We start from the raw sequence: 18,151 nt of genomic DNA on the forward strand, positions 1-18,151 counted from the left end.
TCTTAGGAATTAAGGAAGCAATATAGAATAAATAGGCGAATAAATAAGGCTAGGATGTTTAAATTTAAGGAGAAGGGAGATCCGCTATAATCATAAAGATGTGAGAAGTTTCAACAGAACAACAATAAAACTATAGCTATAGCGTATCTCCAAAGAGCAAGTTCAGAGCTCGTCTACTGCGTGTAGTGTAATTAAATTAATTCACTCGCCCAAAATATTTCACTTAGCCACGTCAGACTTTTATTGCGATTAGTTACCTGTGTGCAGATTGCACATTTAAATTGAGAGCTTCATGGGCCATCAGCAAAGGAGGCAATGATTTATTTGATAACTTAAAGTGGTGCATTACTAGCCCAGCGGCTAGTCGGGAGAGCAGATTTGATCAGGCGTTCCCTTAGCCGTCCGCACTGTGGCTTTATATGTAAGAACGCTGCACAAGAAAAAAAGGCCCCAGTTCTCTCCAGACGCTGATTGGCGCACCACCTGTGCCGAGAGTCGCGTCGCATTGGTATCATTGCTATAAACAGCCTCGGATTCCGTAATAAGTTACTCGGGATACGCGTAACCATGAAATCGTTTTCGAGTGAAGTGTTAATTCTGGGATGACTTTAATGATCTATCTTCAGTTTGCGTATGTCGTATTTTCACGTGCCGCTGCGGGACAGACATTCTACCATTATTTAGCGTGGCGTTTGATGCACATTATCATCAAATTATGGCGAGCATTCACTTAAACATTTAATTCGAACAGTTATAGTTGCATCAGCGCATTAGACTCTGAACTGCTCTGGTAGTTGGATTGTGTGGGTTCTGTTTGGTCTGTGACTTTCAGAATATAGTGAACATTTTAGAGAGAATGGCTTTTGATTATGAATCCCAGACAATCTCCTAATTCCTCAGAGCTATAAGCTGTAGCTATAAATGTATTTCTCAGGTGAAGTGGGTACTAGGAATTCTAATTACAGGCTTCACGTTTTGCTAATCACTTTCTGGTTGCCAATATTGTAGTTACAGAGCCAGTGTTGAGAACGGCAAACAACAGCATAAATAATACAGAAGTTTTAATAACAATAATCCACCCGCCACCCCACATATGTTGCTAATCGGCCGGGAAATGCATCTTCTGTACATTACATTCTACATTATATAACAATATAATTCCACCCGCCGCCCCAAATTGGGAAGGAAGTTGGCAGTGTCTTTCAAAGGAACCATTGCTACATTTTACTGGAGCTATTTGAGGAAATCACGAGAAACCTGAATCAGGATGGCCGGACGGGGATTTGATCCGTCGTCCTCCCGAAAGCGAGCCCAGTGCGCTGACCACTGCGCGACAATGTGCCGTTATACTGTCGGACTTCAACACTAAACTGTGATGGAAACTCCTCTAGCGTAGCGTCTTCCGTTGTCGTTGGAACATCCGGCGCCTATTAAACGGTCGCGCGATGAAACTCCCTGCTCTTCGCTGGATCTCTGTGTTTCCTGTTAATGCAATCTGGTAAAGACTCAAGAATGACGAGCAGTATCTAAGAATCAGATGGGCTACATGGTCTGAAAATTTACACTGTAAATCTCGGCCTTGCATCTCCTTTTCTCACAAGTAATTTTATAAGGTTATTCCACTTGAAGTCGCTCCTGATAGTTATTTCTGTTTTACGACATCTACTTTTTCCAGACATTTATAGCCTATAGTTTAATACAACAGCAACGGTTCTTTTCGTTTCTTTGTGCTCAGTGAGCTACATTCATTTACGTTTACGTTCAAACCCTGAAATACAGATCCAGTTTTCTGGCATTTCAACAGAATCATTTGAAAACTGCTATACGGGGCCTTCAACATCATCCATCAGATCCGTGGAAGGCAACCTGGTCCGTACCACCCACGAGTGGGTCTTCTAGGTTTAATGGTGGGCGGTAGGGGTTCTAAAAACATTTTCTTTAGGTTTTTCTAAAATTATGATTTAAACTACGCACATCCAAAAAGGTGTTGAATCACCCTAGTTCCCAGAACTCCTGAAGATAGACGATGATTGTGGACATTGTATCACAGACGCACTCCGTTTGACTCTCAGAGATATCACTAAACCCGCCGAAAAATGTATACAGCCGTGCATGAGCAAAGCCTATTTGATGGAGGGGGGTCCGACATACGATCAGTTCCAGTCATTTCACCGGGAAAGAGGTACACGCCTCGTGTTGTCTGTAGTTCAACCATGCCTAGACGGTCAATACCGCGGTTCGATCGCGTCCGCATTGTTACTTTGTACCAGGAAGGGCTCTCGACAAGGGAAGTGAACAGGTGTCTCGGAGTGAACCAAAGAGATGTTGTTCGGACATGGAGGAGATACGAAGAGACAGGAACTGTCGATGATGTGCCTTGATGATGTTTGGTTTGTGGGGCGCTCAACTGCGTGGTTATCAGCGCCCGTACAATTTCCCAACCTTTGCTCAGTCCAATTTCGCCACTTTCCTGGATGATGATGAAATGATGAGGACAACACAAACACCCAGTCATCTCGAGGCAGGTGAAAAATCCCTGACCCCGCCGGGAATCGAACCCGGGACCCCGTGCTCGGGAAGCGAGAACGCTACCGCGAGACCACGCGCGGCGGACAATGATGTGCCTTGCTCAGGCCACCCGAGAGCTACTACTGTAGTGGATGACCGCTACCTACGGATTATGGCTCGGAGGAACCCTGACAGCAAAGCCACCATGTTGAATAATGCTTTTTGTGTAGCCGCAGGACGGTGTGTGACGACTCAAACTGTGCGCAATAGGCTGCATGAAGCGCAACTTCACTCCCGACGTTCATAGTAAGGTCCATCTTTGCAACCACGACACTATACAGCGCGGTACAGATGGGCCCAACAACATACCGAATGGACCGCTAAGGATTTACTTCACGTTCTCTTCACCGTTGAGTGTCGCATATGCCTTCAACCAGGCAACCGTCGGAGACGTATGTGGAGGCAACATGGTCAGGCTTCACTGTCCAGTGAATTCTGCAAGGTGGAGGTTCCCTGCTGTTTTGGGGTGAATTTGTGTGTGGCCGACGTACGCCGTTGGTGGTCATGCAAGGCGCCGTAACGATAGTACGATACGTGAATGCCATTCTCCGACCGATAGTTCAACCATTATAGGCAGTATTTTAAACATGGCTGCACAACAGCAACGGTTCCACGTAATAAAATTATAAACAGCCGACCAGTTGCAATGGATAAAGAAATCTTTACCTAGGTTTCAACAAATTTAAATTTGCCACCTTCTGAAGAAGACAAATTTAAATTTGTTGAAACCTAGGTAAAGATTTCTTTATCCATTGCAACTGGTCGGCTGTTTATAATTTCATTATAGGCAGCATAGTGTTCTGGTATTCGTCTTCATGGACGACAATTCGCGCCCCCTCATGCACAACTTGTGAATGACTTGCTTCAGGGTAACGACATCGTTCGAATAGAGCGGCTAGCACGTTCTCCAGACATGAACCCTATCGCACATGCCTGGGATATATTGAAAAGTGGTGTTTATGGACGACGTGACCCACCAACCACTCTGAGGGATCTACGCCGAATCACCGTTGAGGATTGGGACAATCTGGACCAACAGTGCCTTGAAGAACTTGTGGATAGTATGCCACGATGAATACAGGCATGCATCAATGTGAGAGTGCTACTGAGTATTAGAGGTTTCGGTGTATACAGCAATCTGGACCACCACCTCTGAAGGTCTCGCTATATGGTGGTACAACATGCAATGTGTGGTTTTCACGAGCAATAAAAAGGGCGAAAATGATGTTTATGTTCATCTCTATTCCAATTTTCTGTACATGTTCCGAAACTCTCAGAACCGAGGTTATGCAAACTCTTTTTGATGTGTGTATTTTGTAAGTAATTATTATTGTGTGCTTTTATTTGTTGTAACGCTGCCTTGGAAGTATCGTAAATCTACTTTCCTACTTTCTGAATCACTATTAGTGAGAAATTGGTGGTCACAAAATTTTACTACTAACAGTGATACAAATGTGGGCGGTAGGTAAAAAAGCTTGACACTGTAAACAGTTACGGAGTACAACACTTCCTTGGGGCACTTCTTCCAATTTACTTTGTCCTCTCTGTTACCTTAACAACATAATGTTCTGTCTGCTTAGAAGTCCTGAATCCAATCAGAAATCTCCTCTGATACACAAAAAGGTCGTGTTTTGTTCACTAAACGATACTGTGGGACTATATCGGATGCCTTTCTAAGGACAAGGAACACAGCTTAAACTGCCACAGTTGTCTACGTAGCTCTTGATCTGATGGAAAAACAAAGCGAGTTGAGATTCGCAAGATTTATATTATTTGGTAGAATACACATTGTAAAGGAGACTTTCATCCTTCAAAAACGTCCAGGTCCAGCGAGGGGCGTATTCGTGCGGCAGCAGTGATTAGAGATCCATTCAGTTATGAGACAATTTACTCCCGAAAATGAGAGTGGTGTAAGCATATCGTCATTAATGTGTGCAGTGACAGAAAAACAAATTTTGTTTGGAGTTATCGAACATGACGTCACATCCAAATAAGTGAATTTTGGCCTCGCCTATGCCGTGTGAATGGTTTATAACAAACTGCGTTATAACGATAGTAGATTTTGACTGGAACGCCGTCGTAGTTTACAGTTGGTTATAGCCTACTATTGGCTGCTTATGCTGTAGCTTCCGTAGATCTAAAACTGAGTCGAGAGTTTACGCAAACGTGTTAAGTACTCGCCGACTACACACACTGCGCGGAGAGTTTAAAATCGGCTGTTTCTATGTCACGCTGGTAATATATACTTAACTGTATAGTGGGTGGAAGAAAATTCGCAACAAATGCCGAACTCGCCTGCTCAACACCTATAATTAAACCTCATTTAACGTCTTGGAGATGAAGTAGAGAGACCCTGGGTTCCGTCCCAAAACAACCTACCTGTTAAATAGAAAACAGCTAATGAAAATTTTTCATAGAAAAAAAATAAAGACAAATATTACATTCATCATACCACGGCTTAGTGACAAAAAGACCCTCAAGCAGAAACGCTGTAATGTTATACACCAACAGCTTGTAATTAAATAGGTGACGTCTCTGTGGTGGACACCAATGGGCGCGTGAAGAATTTGGCCACCTAGTGTAGATCTGGATCGTTGTTAAAGCAAAAAAATGACATCATCTCGGTAACTCACACATTCTTGATCAAGGACTGTTCTCGCCAAATCGAGATTCTCACGATAATTCCTCCACACCAAGATCATAAATATTTTATGCCGTAGCGTGTGGTAGGTGTCTCACCCTAATGGTCAAGTGATACATAGTCACATTGTCATTGTGTGTCAGACGTTTCGAAGGGCAGTACACCGTCACTAATACAACAGTCCCTTGCGATACCATAGAGACACATTCGCAGTGATAACAGCAGCAGGTTTCATCCTGCAGTGGCCGCAGTCTGTGTTCTCTCATCGTTTTACCTTGACTATATGCGCGTATAAAAGATGTGTCTAGTGTAAGAATTCCTGCAGCGGGATGCACTTTTGTTATAGTGACAGTATTCATCTCTTTGCCAACACTGGCTATAAATACAATAGAAACAAAAGGGGAAGAACACTAAAGTAATTGTTACGTGCGTAACCAGAAACTTGATGTTAGGCGTTCGAATACTTGTAGTTATTTTTTCTTTGGTGTGATTTGGGATTAGTAGACTACCTGTTACGTTGTGATAGGCCATCAGTACAGCAGGCGTACAGAATGATGCTGTTCAGGCAATTGTACACGTTTGAATGTGTTTGGGGACCACTGACACAAAGAAAATTTTACATCCGAATATTCGTATACGTAGAAAACTATACTTCGGATAGACAGGTAAAAACAACAGTAGTGGCATGCGAAAAGACGTAGGGAAGATTTATGACTGGCAGATGATTAAGACTTAAATAAATGTAACGGACGTGTTTCTCACAAATAGCCGTAGAGATCCATTACTGTTCGATTAACTTGATGGCTGCATAGCTTGAAACAATAACTACAACGAAATACCTACGATTACGCGTCAGTTTTTCCTACATGAAGTTTCATATGGTTAATCCACTTTAGTTTGCCCTAGACGGTTGTCTAGAGCTACATAAAATGAATAACCGTTTAAACTAAATGTAGGGAAAAGCTGATGCTAGATTGAGATTAATGGGAAGGATGCAAGGGTATCGTAGCTGAGAGAAAACAGTGGCTTATGAAACAGCCGTTCGATCGTCAGTCTGGGATCTTTCTCCGGTTGGATTAATGGAAGAGGTTGACGAAGTTCATCGAGGAGCGGCGCAGATTCTTTCGGTAGGCGCGAGAGCGTTGTAGCGATGTTCAACAAACTCTAGCGGTAGGCAATACAAGGGAGTTATTGCACTTTCCGGAAAGGCTGTGCTGAAATTTCGAGAGTGCACGTGCTAAAAAGAGCTGATTAAAATATTAGTTCTTGCCACACATGTCTCGTGAAATGATGATGAAATCAGACGAAGTAATGCTCATGAGTGGTCTTGGCGACAACCGCTCTTCCCATGTGACACATGCGAATGACACAGAGAATGGAGAAAATGGTAGTGGTACCAGTCGGACGCACGCTCTGCCATACACCACAAAATGACTTGTGGAGTGTAATGAAGAGTTAGAGATAATATACACTCTAAGACTGAAATATAAATGAAAGAAATTAGAAAATAATGACAAACCATGTAGAAATTATGTGAATGGGACTGATGTAAGTAGATATGATGCACATATGAAGAGAAACAAATGATAATTTCAGAAAAAATTCATGGTATGTTCAAGAGAAAGAGCTTCACGAACTGAGCAAATCAATAACTCGTTGAATAGTCTCTGGCTGTTACAGATATAGTTGTTAGATGTCCTCCTGAGCGATATCGTGCCAAATTCTGCCCGACTAGCGCGTTAGATAGCCCAAATCCTGAGAGTATTGGAAGGCTCTGTCCATAACGTTCCAAACTTTCTCAACTGGGGGGGAGATTCGTCGGCCTTGTTGGCCAAGGTGGAGCTTTGCAACCACTCTGTGTGGTCGGGAATTATCTAGCTGAAAAGTCAGCCCAGAGTGGATTCCCACAAAGGGCGACAAAATGGAACGTAGAATGTCATTCACATTTGCTGTGTTACAAAGTGCCGATGATGACAAAAAAACGGGTCCTGTTGCGAAACGAAACCGCACCCCAGACCATCACTCCTGATCGTCGGGCTGTACGGCGAGCGGCAGTCAGTTCGTATCCCACTGGTGTCCGGGGCATGTCCAGACAGGTCTTCGGCCTGGATGGTTCAAATGGCTCTGAGCACTATGGGACTTAACGTCTGAGGTCATCAGTCCCCTAGACTTAGAACTACTTAAACCTAAGTAACCTAAGGACAGCACACACATTCATGTCCGAGGCAGGATTCGAACCTGCGAACGTAGCGGACGGGCGGTACCAGACTGAAGCGCCTAGAACCGCTCGGCCACAACGGCCGGCTCTTCGGCCTGGAATCTCATTGAATGAAGTGGAATTGTGTTCAGCGATGAGTGTCGCTTCGAACTGAGCCCCGATGATCAGTGATGACGTATCTGGAGACGTCCCGGACAGTGGTCTGATACCACCCTGACCGATCCCTGCCATACAGCCCAGCAATAAGGAGTGATGATCTGGGTTGCCAATCGTTTTCACAGCAGTACCCCTTTAATTGTCATCCGCGGCACCCTTAAAGCCAGTGGTACATCGACGATATTCTTGGTCCAGTTTTGTTGTCCTTTATGGCAAGCCACCCAGGGTTTACATTTCGGCAAGATATTGCCCACACGCATACGGCGAGAGTTTCTAGCACACGTCTCTGTGCTTGTCAAACCCTGCCTTGGCCAGCAAAGTCGCAGGATATCTCCCCAGCTGAAAAAAATTTGGAGCATTATGGAATGGTTCAAATGGCTCTGAGCGCTATGGGACTTAACTTCTGAGGGCATCAGTCATCTGGAACTTAGAACTACTTAAACCTAACTACCCTCTGGACATCACACACATCCATGCCCGAGGCAGGATTCGAACCTGTGACCGTAGCGGTCGCGCGGTTCCAGACTGTAGTGCCTAGAACCGCTCGGCCACCCCGGCCGGCGAGCATTATGGACGGTGTCCTCCAAACACCGCGAGATTTTGACTATCTAACGCACCAGTCGGCCTATATCTAACCCAATGTCCTTCAGAAGGACATCCAGCAACACTATCAATCAATGCGAAGTCAAATAAATGCTTGCGTAAGGGAAAGAACCAATTTCTCTGGAATCGTAATGATTTATTTGTCTGTACATGTACATCACATCTACTAATTTTAGTTCAATTCAGATAATTAGTTCGTCGTTCGTAGTGGTTATTTTCCTTTAAAAAAAAAAGTGTTCGAAGAATGCAAAAGGTACCTGCGACTGTTACTGGTTTCTCCTTATGAAGAGAAGGCTTTAGACCTGCCGCAACGATCGATTTCTTCGATTGTTACTAAATCATTTACGTATTATTCTTAGAAGGGGCACGTTAGTTAGCTTTAAATCAGAAGCTAGCTATTGAATTGTATTGTATGTTAACCGGGGACCTAGAAACGACGGAGAGGCTCCGTCCCCGCCACAGCCGCAGTGGTCCACAACCCCACGACGACTGCCGCAGCCCACTTCACCCCTCCGCCATGCCTGGTCCCCGGCACGAATCCTCCCGGCGGACTTGTGTCGAGGTCCGGTGAAATGGCCAGTCTGTGGATGGTTTGTCGACGGTTTGCCATTTACCTCGGCGAATGCGGGCTGATTCCCCTTATTCCGCCTCACTTACACTATTTCGGCGATTGCTGCACAAACCAGTACTCCACGCACGCTTACACCACCATTACTCTACCACGCAAAGATAGGGGTTACACGCGTCTGGTGTGAGACGTTCGCTGGGGAGGGGGGGGGGGGGTCAACCGGGGGGCGAACTGCACAATAGCCCTGGGTTCGGTGTGGGGCGGCGGAGGAGTGAAGGGTGAAGTGGGCTGCGGCAGTCGTCGTGGGGTTGTGGACCACTGCGGCTGCGGCGGGGACGGAGCCTCTCCGTCGTTTCTAGGTCCCCGGTTAACATACAATACAATTCAATAGCTAACTTCTGATTTAAAGGTTACGAGACAACTCGAATGTCTTGTGCCTTCCACAGCATTTCTGAGTCACCTAACGGTCCTTCGGCAGTTTACTGCTTCAGGAAGAGAACTAGTGGGAGCGCGGGACGGGGGGAAGTCAGTGGCTGCCACTCACAGAGCGAGGAGAACTGCAGGTGGCGCGGCAGGCAGGAGCGCTCGGAGAGGTCGACGGCGCGCAGGTAGCGCAGCGAGGCCAGCTCCAGCTTGAGCAGGCCGCGGCGGCCCGCGTGCGACACGTAGCCGTGCCGGAACTCGTGCTCCACGTCCTGCAATCACACACAGCGTACACCACCACTCACACAGCCATCTGCGAGCCTGGTTCCCTATCCAGTATCAAATGACCGACTGTAGTAACGCAGTAGTGGGAGTAGTCTCTCCACTGAGAAAAAAGTGAAAAAAATTTATTTTGTACATCTCAGTCGCATTTACTGATACAGTGGTTACCAGTTTTGGGCTGAATTCTCAAACCACACACCTACAAATTACAAAGTACATATACACTATTGGCCATTAAAATTGCTACACCAAGAAGAAATGCATATGATAAATGGGTATTCATTGGACAGATATATTATACTAGAAGTGACACGTGATAACATTTTCACGCAATTTATGTGCATAGATCCTGAGAAATCAGTAACCATAACAACCACCTCTGGCCGCAATAACGGCCTTGATACGCCTGGGCATTGAGTCAAACAGAGCTTGGACGGCGTGTACAGGTACAGCTGCCCGTGCAGCTTCAACCCGATACCACAGTTCATCAAGAGTAGTGACTGGCGTATTGTGACGTGCCAGTTGCTCGGCCACCACTGACCAGACATTTTCGATTGGTGAGAGATTGGGAGATTTTGCAGGCCAGGACAGTAGTCGAATATTTTCCGTATCCAGAAAGACCTGTGCAGGACCTGCAACATGCGATCGTGCATTATCCTGCTGAAATGTAGGGTTTCGCAGGGATTGAATGAAGGATAGAGCCACGGGTCGTAACACATCTGAAATGTAACGTTCACTGTTCAGAGTGCCGTCAATGCGAACAAGAGGTGACCGAGATGTGTAACCAAAGGCACCCCATACCATCACGCCGGGTGATACTCCAGTATGGCGATGACGAACACACGCTTCCAATGTGCATTCACCGCGATATCGCCAAACACGGATGCGACCATCATGATGCTGTAAACAGAACCTGGATTTATCGGAAAAAATGACGTTTTGCCATTCGTGCACCCAGGTTCGTCGTTGAGTACATCATCGCAGGCGCTCCTGTCTGTGATGCAGCGTCAAGGGTAACCGCAGCCATGGTCTCCGAGCTGATAGTCCATGCTGGTGCAAACGTCGTCGAGATGTTCGTGCAGATGGTTGTCTTGCAAACGTCCTCATTTGTTGACTCAGGGATCGAGACGTGGCTGCACGATACGTTACAGCCATGCGGGTAAGATGCCTGTCATCACGACTGCTAGTGATACGTGGCCGTTGGGATCCAGCACGGCGTTCCGTATTACCCTCTTGAACCTACCGATTCCACATTCTGCTAACAGTCATTGGATCACGACCAACGCGAGCTGCAATGTCGCGATACGATAAACCGCAATCGCAATAGGCTACAATTCGACTTTTATCAAAGTCGGAAACGTTATGGTACGCATTTGTCCTCCTTACACGAGGTATCACAACAACGTTTCACCAGGCAACACCGGTCAACTGCTGTTTGTATATGAGAAATCGGTTGGAAACTCTCCTCCTGTCAGCACGTTGTAGGTGTCCCCACCGGCGCCAACCTCGTGTGAATGCTCTGAAAAGCTGATGATTTGCATATCACAGCATCACCTTCCTGTCGGTTAAATTTCGCGTCTGTAGCACGTCATATTCGCGGTGTAGCAATTGTAATGGCCAGTAGTGTAGTAAAAAAACATTTACGAACAGTACACAATTACTTCAGTATTACAACTACTTAAATGATTACTGACATAATTTCTTATTAACCGTAACTAGGTATAAAAATGGTATCAAATCTAGTTACCCTTAATAACAAAGTATGTCTATAATCACATGAGTACTTGCAATATAAAGCATGCCATATGTAAATATTTTTGTACGAAAATTACTCTCTAATTTTCGGATGTTTGGTTTGAGAATGGGCGAGTCAGCGCGAAACCGGTAACAATAAATTGTATTTTTTTTTTCAATAAAATTCTTCAGGGTATCAGACCGCATCGTCATAATTTAAAATGCGCCAACGTTTCGGCCAGCGTTGCAGCTAGCCTTCATCAGGGCCTTACGTTAAACGTAAGGCCCTGATGAAGGCTAGCTGCAACGCTGGCCGAAACGTTGGCGCATTTTAAATTATGACGATGCGGTCTGATACCCTGAAGAATTTTATTGAAGATGACAACGGCCGCGGAAGCCTACGCTTACAAATTGTATATTCTTGGAACTAAGACGGATAAAATAAAATTTTATCAATTTTTCCACAATACTAAGCAGTTGCGGACCTTCCATCCCCAACCAGAATGCCCCGAATCAAAAAATCTCTCTACTGATCACTTTGTAATCGTTAGCCCGAAATCTGGTTTGATGTATGTCTCTATGCTAAACTATCCTGTGCAGCTCTCTTCGTCTTTCCGTAATTGCTGCACCTGCATTGATGTTTCCCCAAAATTTTAACCCCTCATAAACTTATTGGAACTTTCAACTCAATATCTTGTTGTCTTCGATGACTGGTTCTATAATCATGTTACTTCTTTCAGTCCAGTTTCGTCATAAATTTTATATCTTCCTCGTTATATTCAGTACCGATACGTGTTAATTACATGACAGATCTTACTAAATAATTTTCGTCGTTACTCTGTGGCATCATATTTCAAAAGCTTCAATTCTCTTCTTGTCTAACTTGTTTATTGTCTGTTTCACTCTCATGCAGTGTCAAACTCCAGACAAATTACTTTCATGAAACATTTTACTTTTTTTTTCCTTTGGGACTGAAGCATTATAGATGTCTTGTAAGGACATTCGATGATAAACAGACTGCTGAATTAGCACTACAACAGTCCGGAATACAGAAGGAATACGACATTCTCAAACACATAGCACAACAAAACAACTCGAACCCCAACATAGTAAATCAAATCTATGATAGAGACAACAAACCGAGACATATTGTGATTTATAACGACATAAAATTAACAAGATAGGTACCAAAAAATCAGGAAACAACATACATACATCAGAATTATGTTGGAAATATATCAAACAAACTTAACACATTAGAAAATTCCACTAACGTAAAACATAAAACAAATTTGGAGGCAAAAGCAACACCAGCGAACATAAGCAAAGAATTTACTACTAGCACATACAACTCCACACATGAATAAGCCAATTTTGTAATCATATAACATCGTTGACTTAGCTGTCAACTGAAGCTTTCAAACTTACTCAGCAACAAAATCCACTGTTGAGACATTATGTATCCACAGTTTTGTCTGCGCTACACGTAGGAAACAAAGCAGTACAAGGTGTGAGTACCAGACAACATCAACGCTAACGATATGTTATGGAACTAAGTACGACAACAGATATATACAACATTGTTATTAATTACAAATAGACACATATATAGCCAATAACAACTTCATATGTTTGCAGATAGCTTTATAATGGCCATGAACTCGAAAGAAGCTTATAGCACAAAAAGAACCATTGTAATAAAAGGTCTTTGAATATAGCAGCGTTTTGACTTACTAGACACGTAATGTCCTCAGAAGACTCTAATTTATGTGAAACTTGAGTTTATCTTGGTCTATAAAATGTTAAAATGACTTAGAGAACGCAGCCGCTTGATATCTTCGACAATTGCGGATATTACAACAGCTCCACTTCCCGCCATTTTCAAGGCCCAAATGCATCGAGGGAGCGCTATGTGAATAAATTTAAAACATCGGTATGCAGAGCATATGCATAAAGATAAAACACACACGCACACACACACACACACACACTATGAACACTAGAGCCATCACACAAACAAAGATGACCAATGTTAGAAGTCATCGAAAGTAAATATTAGTAACCAGTAGGTGAGATGGCATTAACACTGTCAGCCTGTTGTTTAACCAGGACGTCAGCAACATTCCACACAGAGTTTAAATGAAAACCTCCTTTTTTATTTGTAAGATCACTTGACAATTTAATTTCAACTGCTTCGTGAATAACGCTACCCCAAAATCAGCAAGTACATGCCAGAATGTTCGTGTTGTTACATTCCACAGGATGACTAGTACAAAGGCAATGTGTAGTAGCAGATTTCCTCGGTTGTTGTGAGCGTGCGTGATCCTTATGCACAGTACACTGGTTCTCCAAGGTCCTGATGGTCTGACCAAGATACGAACATACCAGAAGTGCATGTTATATGATACCTTACGTAAATTCAGAGATCCTTACAGATCCTAAAAAGCCCATTGCATTAGATAGTAGTCGAAACGCACGTTTCACATAATATTTACGCAGAAAAAGATTATTCTTGTTGGAAATGCTTCCTGTGTAATACAAAAAGGTCGTACACTTAGGTGTCACCTCGTTATCATAGACCTGATTCAGCCCGTTGCTTTCTGCGAATAGCGGTAGGAGAATTAATATTATGCACAACTTTGGCAAACGTTTGAACTACATTATTATCTCGACACCAAAAAGGATAACGTACACTACAATCTCATTCTACTGTTACAAGGTGTACAACTTTGCTTTCGCCGTTTTTTTCCCAACATTTGAGGCTTTAATGAAACAAATTGGTTACACATGTATCATTCAAAGTATTTTCCATCGCTGGCCACTACTTTCTCCCCTCTTTCGGGCAGTGTAAGAGTCCCGCATCGAAAAAATTGTTCATCTTTTGAAGCGATCCACGAATCGATCCAAATTGTGACTTCTTCATGAGATCGGAAGTGTTGGTCAGCCAGGCCATATGCCATTGATCTAAACAGGTGATAGTCAAAGGGAGGAATGTCTGGAGAATACGGCGGGTGGGGTAGGACTTCCCAATTTCACGTTTCCAAGTACGTTTCGACCTCATTTGCAACGTGGGGTCCAGCGTTGTCGTGCTGCAAATTCACTTTATCATGCCTCTCGGTGTATTGCGGCCGTTTGTCTTTCAATGCTCTGCTAAAACGCATTAATTGCATTCGATGAAGAGCATCTGTGATTGTTTCACTTGGTTTTAACACATCATAGTACACGACGCCAAGCTGGTCACACCAAATCCAAAGCATGATTTTTTGCCTTTAGGGTTATCGTAATGAACCCATTTTTCGTCCCCGGTCACAATGCGATGTAGAAATCCTTTAAATTTTAGCCACTGAAGCAACTGTTCACAAACACACAAACGCCGTTCACCTCACATGGGACCCAAGTTCCGTCTTTCTGAATCATGCCCATAGCCTTGAGACTTTTTGAAATGGCTTTTTGTGTCACTCCCACTAATCGTGCCAAATCTTCTTGAGTTAGACGCATGTCTTCACTCAGCAATGTCTCCAATTCTGCATCTTCAAACATTCTCTCTTCCACCACTACGCCAGTCTATAACATTAAAATCACCGTTGTTGAAGCGTTGAAACCACTCAAGATACGTTCTTTCACTAATAGCGTCCTTACCATACGTACTTGAGAGCATTCGATGAGACTCAGCTGCTGTTTCCTTTATATTGAAAGAAAACAGTAACACCTCCCACAAATGACGAGAATTAGGCTCGTAAACTGACATTTTCAATCAAGAACAACTTTATAATGCAGACACAAATCGATTAATGTTTGAATGATTTTATGTTGACCCAGGTCCAAGCTAACTGCCTGGCGTCTGTGATCTGTTTCTTTCGACCACGACTATAGTTGTCGCCACTTATCGGCAAACGGCGGAAGCAAAGTTGTACACTTTGTATATTTTTTTCATACATGTAAACAACACGTTCGTTGTTTAGCCTTATGGTAGTTAGAACTTAAACGGCCTTTCAGAAAATTTCATCTGATTATTCACTTCACGATGGAGGTGGAAGAGGATGGCTGCCTTGCCCTGCTTGACGTGTTGGTCATAACGAAGGTTATTGTTACGTTGGGATATGGCGTTTACAGGAAGCCAACTCATAACGATTTGTATCTACAGGCTCTTGGTGACAACATCCGACTCACCATGAACGGGTTCGTCGTACATTGGTACAAAGAGCCCATGTCATGGAGTATCTGACTTGGACTCTGCGCGGAATTCTGCTCTCCACTAGATCAAAAAATAGAGGGACAGATTTAATGCTACCTCACATTGTGGTTGCTAAAATTCACTGTGGGTAATTTTTGACGTTGGTGATCTTTGGCGATGTGGAGGCGCTAGTGTTTATAGTATTTTTCCGCATATGCTCTGCATTCCGAAATTTAAATATTCTTCTACAGTCGCTGTAGTTGAATCTGTAAGTTGAAACCGGTGGGTTGTGCACCTGTCGAAATGTCGGCTGTTGTCGGAGACGTCACCCGTTTGCTGTCGAGTAAGTTATCTAAATAGTTTAATTTATATTATTGTTCAAATATTGGTACCGCTCTTTTCAAGGAGATCTTTGAAGCACATATTGACCTCATACGAAAATCACAATTACTTCTATTCGAGGATGCCCGATCAAACAGAACATGTGTAACAAAACTTTGTCACAGTAAGGAGAATGGATGACGTAGAGAGTTTGCGTACTTTTAATTGAAACAAGCATGTGCATAACGTATGGATTTTATTCCCAAACTACACTCCTGGAAATTGAAATAAGAACACCGTGAATTCATTGTCCCAGGAAGGGGAAACTTTATTGACACATTCCTGGGGTCAGATACATCACATGATCACGCTGACAGAACCACAGGCACATAGACACAGGCAACAGAGCATGCACAATGTCGGCACTAGTACAGTGTATATCCACCTTTCGCAGCAATGCAGGCTGCTATTCTCCCATGGAGACGATCGTAGAGATGCTGGATGTAGTCCTGTGGAACAGCTTGCCATGCCATTTCCACCTGGCGCCTCAGTTGGACCAGCGTTCGTGCTGGACGTGCAGACCGCGTGAGACGACGCTTCATCCAGTCCCAAACATGCTCAATGGGGGACAGATCCGGAGATCTTGCTGGCCAGGGTAGTTGACTTACACCCTCTAGAGCACGTTGGGTGGCACGGGATACATGCGGACGTGCATTGTCCTGTTGGAACAGCAAGTTCCCTTGCCGGTCTAGGAATGGTAGAACGATGGGTTCGATGACGGTTTGGATGTACCGTGCACTATTCAGTGTCCCCTCGACGATCACCAGTGGTGTACGGCCAGTGTAGGAGATCGCTCCCCACGCCATGATGCCGGGTGTTGGCCATGTGTGCTTCGGTCGTATGCAGTCCTGATTGTGGCGCTCACCTGCACGGCGCCAAACACGCATACGACCATCATTGGCACCAAGGCAGAAGCGACTCTCATCGCTGAAGACGACACGTCTCCATTCGTACCTCCATTCACGCCTGTCGCGACACCACTGGAGGCGGGCTGCACGATGTTGGGGCGTGAGCGGAACACGGCCTAACGGTGTGCGGGACCGTAGCCCAGCTTCATGGAGACGGTTGCGAATGGTCCTCGCCGATACCCCAGGAGCAACAGTGTCCCTAATTTGCTGGGAAGTGGCGGTGCGGTCCCCTACGGCACTGCGTAGGATCCTACGGTCTTGGCGTGCATCCGTGCGTCGCTGCGGTCCGGTCCCAGGTCGACAGGCACGTGCACCTTCCGCCGACCACTGGCGACAACATCGATGTACTGTGGAGACCTCACGCCCCACGTGTTGAGCAATTCGGCGGTACGTCCACCCGGCCTCCCGCATGCCCACTATACGCCCTCGCTCAAAGTCCGTCAACTGCACATACGGTTCACGTCCACGCTGTCGCGGCATGCTACCAGTGTTAAAGACTGTGATGGAGCTCCGTATGCCACGGTAAACTGGCTGACACTGACGGCGGCGGTGCACAAATGCTGCGCAGCTAGCGCCATCCGACGGCCAACACCGCGGTTCCTGGTGTGTCCGCTGTGCCGTGCGTGTGATCATTGCTTGTACAGCCCTCTCGCAGTGTCCGGAGCAAGTATGGTGGGTCTGACACACCGGTGTCAATGTGTTCTTTTTTCCATTTCCAGGAGTGTATTTCTAACACACAGAAAGCCATCTCAGTTGAGGCAGTGATGTAGAAAACATATTGCTAAAGTAAACCGTTGGTGCTCGCCGGGACAGAGATTTCGATCTGACCAGTCTAATCACGAAATAATTCTTTTTAAAGAGACTTCTTCCTGTCCTTTGTTCACCAACTCATGAATCTTGCAGAAAAAGAGAATCTCGTGCTCCCCATTCTTTCCAATTTAAGAACAGGGCATCCAACTTGGAAACCACGGTGTTTTATATGCTTCTCGTAGAACCTCAGTTGTAATTGACACTCTCCGTTGAGCATCCATATTTATAGTCAAGTGGAATCTCACTGATTAGAATCAGAGTAATAGTAGCGATAGCTTCTGCCTTCCTCTAAACCGTCTCTCCTAGTTGAACAGCGAGTTCATTGTGAGTGTGAGACTTCCCGCGTATGATAGTGGATTAATCTACTGCCATCAGCCACCAGTATAGCTGTACTTCGAAGTTTGGTGTGTAAATTTGTCTTTCTCGTTTTTCATTACTACTACAAAACAAAAATAAAAAACACTGTCTAACTGAAATATAAACGTTAAGGTTCTCGACAATTGAACGATTCTTGATCTGCATTTTCTCTTCCATCTTACTCCAAGCTAATTTTACGTCAGTAGATCAATGCAGCAAAATGTGATTAAATCTACATAGTATTCCATCCTTCTGTCTTAAAAATGTAAAATTTACGACTGAGGCTGATGTTGGGTGCATGCTTAAGTTCGTCCTGTCTGCTTTGTTG

At 44.5% G+C, this 18,151-nt stretch overlaps 1 protein-coding gene across 1 annotated transcript in view; it reads right to left on the bottom strand.

Moving 5' to 3' along the window:
- The window catches only part of LOC126100756 (follistatin-related protein 5-like), a 250,945-nt gene that overhangs the window by 19,525 nt on the left and 213,269 nt on the right, over nucleotides 1-18,151 (bottom strand). Inside the window, exon 12 of the mRNA XM_049911410.1 lies at nucleotides 9,299-9,449. Within this exon, the coding sequence (XP_049767367.1) occupies nucleotides 9,299-9,449 (151 nt within the window). The remainder of the gene's footprint in view (nucleotides 1-9,298; nucleotides 9,450-18,151) is intronic.

Source organism: Schistocerca cancellata, chromosome 1 (genome assembly GCF_023864275.1).
Source record: "Schistocerca cancellata isolate TAMUIC-IGC-003103 chromosome 1, iqSchCanc2.1, whole genome shotgun sequence".
In the NCBI taxonomy this organism is placed as follows: Eukaryota; Metazoa; Arthropoda; class Insecta; order Orthoptera; family Acrididae; genus Schistocerca; species Schistocerca cancellata.